The sequence below is a fragment of the Triticum aestivum genome, chromosome 2D (genome assembly GCF_018294505.1).
Source record: "Triticum aestivum cultivar Chinese Spring chromosome 2D, IWGSC CS RefSeq v2.1, whole genome shotgun sequence".
Lineage (NCBI taxonomy): Eukaryota > Viridiplantae > Streptophyta > Magnoliopsida > Poales > Poaceae > Triticum > Triticum aestivum.
This window is the reverse complement of record NC_057799.1, coordinates 400,223,270-400,231,260: the sequence shown is the minus strand read 5'-3', so window position 1 is coordinate 400,231,260 and position 7,991 is coordinate 400,223,270. Positions and strand designations below refer to the sequence as shown.

The following is a 7,991-nucleotide window of genomic DNA, read 5'->3' as shown; positions in this document are numbered from 1 at the left end:
ACGTATTACAAGTTTGTTATTTTTCCTGGGAACTTGGCCACATATGATGACACAATGCGAAGGTTTCCCAATGTTTTGATTTTTTTGAATTTTTTATGGCCGTTTCAAAATGCGGTCAAAACGGCGGGAATGACCGTTCCTAGCTAGTGGTTGAATCTTGGATTTTTTTTGGTGTTTCTCTGATTAAATAGATACTTATGTACCTAGAAATGATTTTTGGAAAAAATAAATAGCAAACTACAAGGCAGCTACAGTTCAAATTTGACCCGCTTCCAACTGAATCGGCGGAAATTTGTCTTTTTCACGAGAGGTGGATCAAAACTTTTTACACCCAACTATTTGGTCAATTGTGCATTAAATATGGCCTAGTATTTTAGAAAAATGATTTGGTCCAATTTTGCAACAATTATTTGGGAGGTCCTTCACAAAAAAACCTCCTTTTGGGCACTCGAAAAATGGAAAATGGTTTTTTCGTCCAAAGAAAATGAAAACTTCCTTAGGCAACATTGTTTGCCATTCCAATATGCACCCTTGTGCACAGTATGAGATCATTTGAACAAACTATGCCATGAATGTGGCCATAAGATTGATCATTTGGCTTGAAAGCCATTGATCTCCACACGTGATAGCTCGTTTCTGAGAACACTTTTTTAAAATAATTGACGTATTACAAGTTTGTTATTTTTCCTGGGAACTTGGCCACATATGATGACACAATGCGAAGGTTTCCCAATGTTTTGATTTTTTTGAATTTTTTATGGCCGTTTCAAAATGCGGTCAAAACGGCGGGAATGACCGTTCCTAGCTAGTGGTTGAATCTTGGATTTTTTTTGGTGTTTCTCTGATTAAATAGATACTTATGTACCTAGAAATGATTTTTGGAAAAAATAAATAGCAAACTACAAGGCAGCTACAGATCAAATTTGACCCGCTTCCTACTGAATCGGCGGAAATTTGTCTTTTTCACGAGAGGTGGATCAAAACTTTTTACACCCAACTATTTGGTCAATTGTGCATTAAATATGGACTAGTATTTTAGAAAAATGATTTGGTACAATTTTGCAACAATTATTTGGGAGGTCCTTCACAAAAAAACCTCCTTTTGGGCACTCGAAAAATGGAAAATGGTTTTTTCGTCCAAAGAAAATGAAAACTTCCTTAGGCAACATTGTTTGCCATTCCAATATGCACCCTTGTGCACAGTATGAGATCATTTGAACAAACTATGCCATGAATGTGGCCATAAGATTGATCATTTGGCTTGAAAGCCATTGATCTCCACACGTGATAGCTCGTTTCTGAGAACACTTTTTTAAAATAATTGCCGTATTACAAGTTTGTTATTTTTCCTAGGAACTTGGCCACATATGATGACACATGCGAAGGTTTCCCAAATTTTTGTTTTTTTTTGAATTTTTTATGCCCGTTTCAAAATGCGGTCAAAACGGCGGGAATGACCATTCCTAGCTAGTGGTTGAATCTTGGAATTTTTTTGGTGTTTCTCTGATTAAATAGATACTTATGTACCTAGAAATGATTTTTGGAAAAATTAAAGAGCAAACTACAAGGCAGCTACAGTTCAAATTTGACCCGCTTCCTACTGAATCAACGGAAGTTTGTCTTTTTCACGAGAGGTGGATCAAAGCTTCTCACACCCAACCATTTGGTCAATTGTGCATTGAATATGTCCTAGTATTTTAGAAAATTGATTTGGTATAATTTTGCAACAAATATTTGGTAGGTCCTTCACAAAAAAACTCATTTCGGACACTCGAAAAATGGAAAAATTATTTAAAAGAACTCATTGTTCATAACTCTTTAAAAAAATATTTATCTTATTTCAATTTGTGATTATTCCTGAAAACAATAGTCAAATTTGCTGACACAATGAGAAGTTTTTTTTTCAAATTTTCAGGTCATAATAAAATAGCTAACATGATTTAGCACATTACTTTTAGTCGATTACGACCAATTTAAATGGTCAAAATATCATACATGTATACTACATTCTGATTGGTCCGAGGGCCTCTCACGCGGATCATGGATAAATCACCGCCGGATCCCCTGGATCCAACGGCCTGCACCTCACCCTCTCACCCACCCACCGCGAGCTACCCCTAAAAAAACACCGCACACAACTCCTCTCTCTCCCTGCGCAGCAAACCCTAGCGCTCTCACACAACTCCTCCTTCTGGATCCGCCGCCGCCGCCCCCAACCCCACTCCCTCCCTCTGGATCTCGACGCGCCGCCGCCCCCACCCCACTCCTCCGGCGTTCCCCACACACTCTCACCGCTCGGAGACCCCCACCCTCGCGGATCCAACGCACCGGCGCCTCCTCCGATCCAGATCGACACGCCCCTTCCGCCACCCCCGCCCTCGCGGCCCCTTCCTCCCCTAGCCCCGACCACCCCCCTTCCGCCATCCAAAGTTACAGCAGGCGCTCCCCTCGATCCCTCCCACCGCCATCTCCCTCCCTCAGATCGAGCTCCCCCTCCCCTCTTCCTCCCACCTCTCGACACCCGCAGTCCCTCCCGTCTCCCACCCGCACTCTCTATCTTCCTCAACGAAAAAAATAGCACGCTATAACGACGCTATAGCGCCGTTATAGCGTATTCAGAAGGAAACGCTATATTTTAGCAAATTCAGCCGCTATGGCGCTATTCACGTAATTAGCGCGCTACAGGGCGTTATAACGTTGTAGCGTGTAGCGTTATAGCGTTCAAATGATGAAAAATATCAGAAAAATAGGGAAGGACTGGTTTATTTTGTGGTTATTGCACGGTAGATGTAGGCTAGGTGCTTAGTGTTGAGAGTTAATATATGTTAAATAGATTGACTATAGTTTGACATTCAGTTTAAAATTTGTGCTTCCTATTTGGCTAGATTATGTCTATCTACGATAGTGTCTTAAGGTACTGAAATACTTTATTTGTGGATATATTTAGCATTTTGTGCAAACGCTATTTTGAAATATAGCACGCTATTAGCGCCGCTATAACTTGTGTAGCATTTTGAGAAGGGGCTCGCTATATTTTGTAGCGCGCTATTTTTTTCGTTGATCTTCCTCGATCGATTCCCACCGTAGACGAGGTCGAGGCTGACCCAAGATCGAGCCCATGCCCAGACTCACAAGTGAAGCCCCGCGGAGCTGCCCACAAACTGCTCCTCTTCCCCAACCCCCGATTCTTCTCCAATCTCCGCCATCGCCGTCGATCCCCACCCCCATCGGCAACCTCGTCTCCCCGCCCCCCCCATCCCCAACCCCACCGCCGACCGACCTCCCTCCTCATCTCGTCCATCCACCCATGGAAACCCCCTCTTCCACGGATCCACCCACCCATGCCCACCAGTTCTGGCGATGGATGGGGCGCACCAGTTCTGGCGATGGATGGGGCGCACCAGTTCTGGCGATGGCAGCGCCGGACCCGCACCCACCTGTGCGATGGAGGTCGGCCGCATCGGGATCCACCTGCGTGATGGAGCCCGGCCGGATCGGTGTGGCGCTGCACACCACACCACACCGGAGCTTGCTGCTGTGCTGGTCGTTGACAACGACGCAACTCCGGTGGGACCTAGACGCCCAAGGTACGTACGCCGTTCTTGCCAACTCTTCCATCTCCTCTCATGCGTGGCTTGCGTGCTGCAGATCCGACACCCCATCCTTCCTTCCTTGTGTTCATGGAACGACAATGGCAAGGGGACGACCGATGTGCGTGGTGGACCAGGAGGTGGAGAACCGTCTCGCCCTCCTTGTTCACATCACCTCCCTTTGATTTCCCTTGGACACTTGGAGAGAGAGAAGGAAGATGGCGGACGAGGGGATGGCCAACTGCATCGACATCATCCTCGCCATCATCCTGCCGCCGCTCGGCGTCTTCCTCAAGTTCACCTGCCGGGTGAGTTGCCCGAGCTTTGTCCCGGTCCCGTGCTAGCTGCATGTTTAAACTTCACAGTAGGTTCTCTCCTGAGCGTGATTCCGTCGAGAGTTGGGTTAACTGACTGCTGGTGCTGAACGTGCTTTTCCAGATCGAGTTCTGAATCTGCTTGCTGCTCACCTTTTTCGGCTACCTCCCTGGCATCATCTACGCCGTCTGGGTCATCACTAAGTAGGTGTCAGAGGGGCTCCTCACCTCTGGCTGCCTCTAGGTATGCATGCACCGATGCGCCTTGGGGGAACTTGTCATGTTTCCCAGTTATTTTCTGTTCAGTACAGTCCTCTGCAGAATTTACAAAAGCAATTTTTACTGTATGAAGAAACTAAACAGATATAGTCAGTCGTATTCTTAACAACACAAAACGATGCATCTTCCAAGCAAAAGTAATTTTGCATATCCAAAATAAAAGCGCCCTACAACCTGTTGTTACTTCCATCTCTGTTCCAAAAACAGAGGAACCATCTTTTTTGGTTCAGATAATTGCGAGGAAATTCCTGAACTGATCCCTGCTTCCTCTGGTTGTTGTTTGTGCCAGGTGACCCAAGGTTGCTGAAGAGGAGCAGCAGCCGCACAAGAGTATCTGAAGATGACTCCTCCGTTTCTAACCCATCCCCTTCCTTCCACTGTTTTGGATGATGAACTTGATCCTGCTTAATTAATTAATTTCTCATCGTGCTTAATTAGCTGTAAATGTGCCCCCTTATTGAAGAAGAAGAAGAAGAAGATAATACAAATGTAATTTAATTGGATGGTCCCTTTCATCGTGCTTAATTAGCTGTAAATGTGCCTCCCTTACTGAAGAAGATAAGAATCCATATGTGTTATGCAAAATTAACTTTGTCATCTTGTAAGCACTCTAGGCAGTGTCTAGAGGGTGAAAATATGAGAACAAAAAAGAATTACTGGATTAATTTAAAACATCCATCCTTTACTCCGTCCATGTCATTGTTATTTACCCCTGGGAGTATTTTTAACTTGAAAATCTCTGGTGAACTGCCATTTCGAGTACATTTTCTTGCTCTGTTAATTTTTTGGGTTACTCCATCTTGCTCTGTTAAGTAAAATTTGATATGTGGAGTAGCAGCAGTAAGCTAGACCCTCCATCTTGCTCTGTACATAGTCAAAGCTACTCCAAGTTAGCAGCAATACTGTTAACTTCTCAATTTGCTTGGATTACATTTAACTTCTAGTACCCCAGTACTCTAGTAATTTTGCTTAGAGTATTTAACATGATTGAACTGTACATGTGTGGAGTAATTTTGCTGGGAGTATTTAACAAGATTGAACAAGATTTAACTTGTCAACATTTAACAGTATTTTCAGTAAGTATTCTGAACATGCTTCTGAATATTTCCAGATTTTGAACATGCAAGCAAATCTGCAGGAGTAAACAAGTTCTTGCGGTAGATATTGCAAGTGTTTTATCTAAACATCTACTCTCACCGAAGATATTTCAAGTGGTCTGACCAGATTTTCTCAGTTTGCAAGTTTACTTACTTTTCCAGTTAATTAACTGGACATCTTGGAGTAGTTAGAAAATCATGAATTATTTGCATAAAACCATAGAAGTATTGTACTCCAGGGTGCATTACTTACATAAACTTGTTTGCAAGCTTATTTTCTGACTCACATATTCTGAAACTAAAAAAGCTTAGTTAACTTGTGTAGTACTTTGGGTAAAAATGGAATGGTTCCATCCTGCACAACATACTTTGAGTGAATGTTGAGTACTGTATGCACTTGTGTAATATATGTTGCTTGATGAATGCCTGGGTGTGTCACTTGTGTAATATATGTTGGTTGATGAATGCCTGGGTGTGTCACTGCTTGTTCCATGCTACATTTAGGAATTGTTCATTTTTGTGTTATGACAACTTCACTGCATCCTGCCGAAACCTTTTTAAAATCTTGCAGATTCTAGTGCTACCACACAACTAGATCAGTATTTGATTACTATTACAAGTGGAGGTCTAAATCAGCAGAGAACAGGGGTGAGATGTACATGTCCCAACCTCCTTCCCTCCCATGTATGAATACGCTCTCAAGTAGTCATTCTTGTGAATGGGCATATGATAAGAACTAAGAATTCACCTTCACTAATTGTCTATGATATTTCATCAGGATCTATAAGTACTTGAGGTACATATTGGCCGCACCACCAATATGTGTAGTTCTTGGGCCCTCTTGGTAGTGGGTTCTCAGTAGGACTATAGAGTTGATAGTATGCTTCTATGCATCCCAATTTATGAGTTATGCAGAATAAGAATTACAATTTGCTGCAATTCAGATGTTTTGAATTCTTCAATCTTGAATTGTTCAATGATGACAGCTATCTTGCACCGTACTATAAAATCATGGATCGGCAACTAGGTGATTGTCAATCCGTTCTTGCTAGATGTGTTGTTGTTTTTCTTCTTCTAAGATAAGATGGTAGCATCACATGTCATCCTATCATGTTGTACTAGTTCCTGAAGTGTAAGATAAGATGGTGGCATCAGATGTGTGTTCTGACTTGTGACTGCTTACTACATGGATACATGCAGCTAGCTAGCAACCTAGCAGTACTAGTAAGAATATATGTGACTAATTCCCTCCCTATACCTTGTGATTGATTCCAGGTATATACAGATGCCATCTTTGTCTGGCAACATATGCACCTGATTACATTCAGGTGCATATAGTATACTTGAACAGTGTAAACATATGCATCTGCAAAATTATCTCATTCATAGTGTGGTGCCTATGTATATCAGTTATCAATTGGCTTGATTTAGGCTGTTGATAGTCAGTGTCTCAGTGACAGAAATAACTCAAAAGCTATACCTTTAGCTGTGCTGGCAATCGAATGTATATAATCGTAACCGTGAAACTAGTTATTACCGTAGCCAGCAGATCTCTTTAGTAAGCAGTAACTGGTAGTTCTCATAATCCATCCCATAGATTACTTCCCCAACGTGTGTTCCAAGGGCTTTACCTGTTAGAATTGATGCTTGTTTCTACTAAGTGTTGCACTTGTTTCTACTAAGTTTTAACTATGAATCTGTTGTTTCACATATACTATATACAACTGATGCCTTGAAGAAGTCAGCTCCCCTTGGATGGTGCAGTGTAGCAAATCAATGTCGATTCATTCATTCTTTGGTGAGTGCACACTACTAGCACATTCTTTGTTGTGATCAAGTGCGACTCATATCCAGTTGTTTTCTCACATTATTATTTGGTTATGCCATGCCGCTGCCATTGTTTGCTTAAGCATGATTTGCTCCAACCTGGCATTGTGTTGTACTAGTACTAGTACATACTTCAATTGCATGCAAGCATTTTTGCCGTTCCCTGAACTGTTTGACTGCTTTGCATACGGCTTATGTCTTGCTGCTCTCTGACCTGTTGTACTGTCCATATGTTACTTGATCATTTGCGAAATATATCTCAGTTTTCGCTGTAATAGGAATGTTATATGCATGGTTTCCTGTTAAATCTAAAGTTCTGCAGCAAATTTTCATTGTTATGAGAATTTTATATTCACGGATTCACTTGATTATGTTTCTAACTTTTCATAATTTATTATTTGTAGATGTTGGCTTTCATTCTTCCAAAGTTGGGTGTACAGGAGCTCTAGGAAGAAGAATGCCGAAGATAAACCACACCCAGCAATGCGTTTTAGCTCACTAGAGATAGTTATGCTTGGAGCTAGTTATGTGTATATTTAGTTGTATTTTATAGCTGAATACCAGAATTGTACTATGCTTGGCTGTTGTATGAAATATTATGCCTTATTGGCTCTTTTTGAATCAAATTATCTAATTGCACAGATATAGAACTGGTGTGTGGTACCCGAAAAGCAAACCTGGTAATTGGTTCCCATTTGACTAGTGGGACCTACTTTAAAATAGAAAAGAAACGAAATAAAACTGACAAGTGGGCTGAAAAAAGGCCGAGGCCCCAAAAAAATTGCATTGTAAAAGGTTTTGGCCCAAAACATAAAAGTCTATTGGGCTTGTCCCATGTAGCTTACCCAAATTGAAAGAAAAAAACAACAAATGGGCTGAATTGT

At 41.9% G+C, this 7,991-nt stretch overlaps 1 protein-coding gene across 5 annotated transcripts; it reads left to right on the top strand.

The window, feature by feature from the left end:
* Positions 1-3,080: 3,080 nt before the first annotated feature.
* On the top strand, positions 3,081-7,752 carry LOC123053401 (uncharacterized). 5 transcript variants are annotated; one of them, XR_006425571.1, is made up of 5 exons: positions 3,081-3,898; positions 4,029-4,148; positions 4,473-5,928; positions 7,022-7,078; positions 7,512-7,752. XR_006425571.1 is itself a non-coding variant. In XM_044476876.1 (5 exons), exons 1-4 carry the CDS (start codon positions 3,119-3,121, stop codon positions 4,474-4,476), a joined length of 843 nt encoding a protein of 280 aa, XP_044332811.1. In that variant the 5' UTR covers positions 3,090-3,118; the 3' UTR covers positions 4,477-7,078; positions 7,512-7,752. The 5 variants fall into 5 exon arrangements, 1 of the variants encoding a protein (XP_044332811.1); XR_006425570.1 differs by having other exon boundaries at positions 3,082-3,898; positions 4,473-5,397; positions 5,852-7,078; XR_006425569.1 differs by having other exon boundaries at positions 3,082-3,898; positions 7,019-7,078.
* The last annotated feature ends 239 nt before the right edge of the window (positions 7,753-7,991 follow it).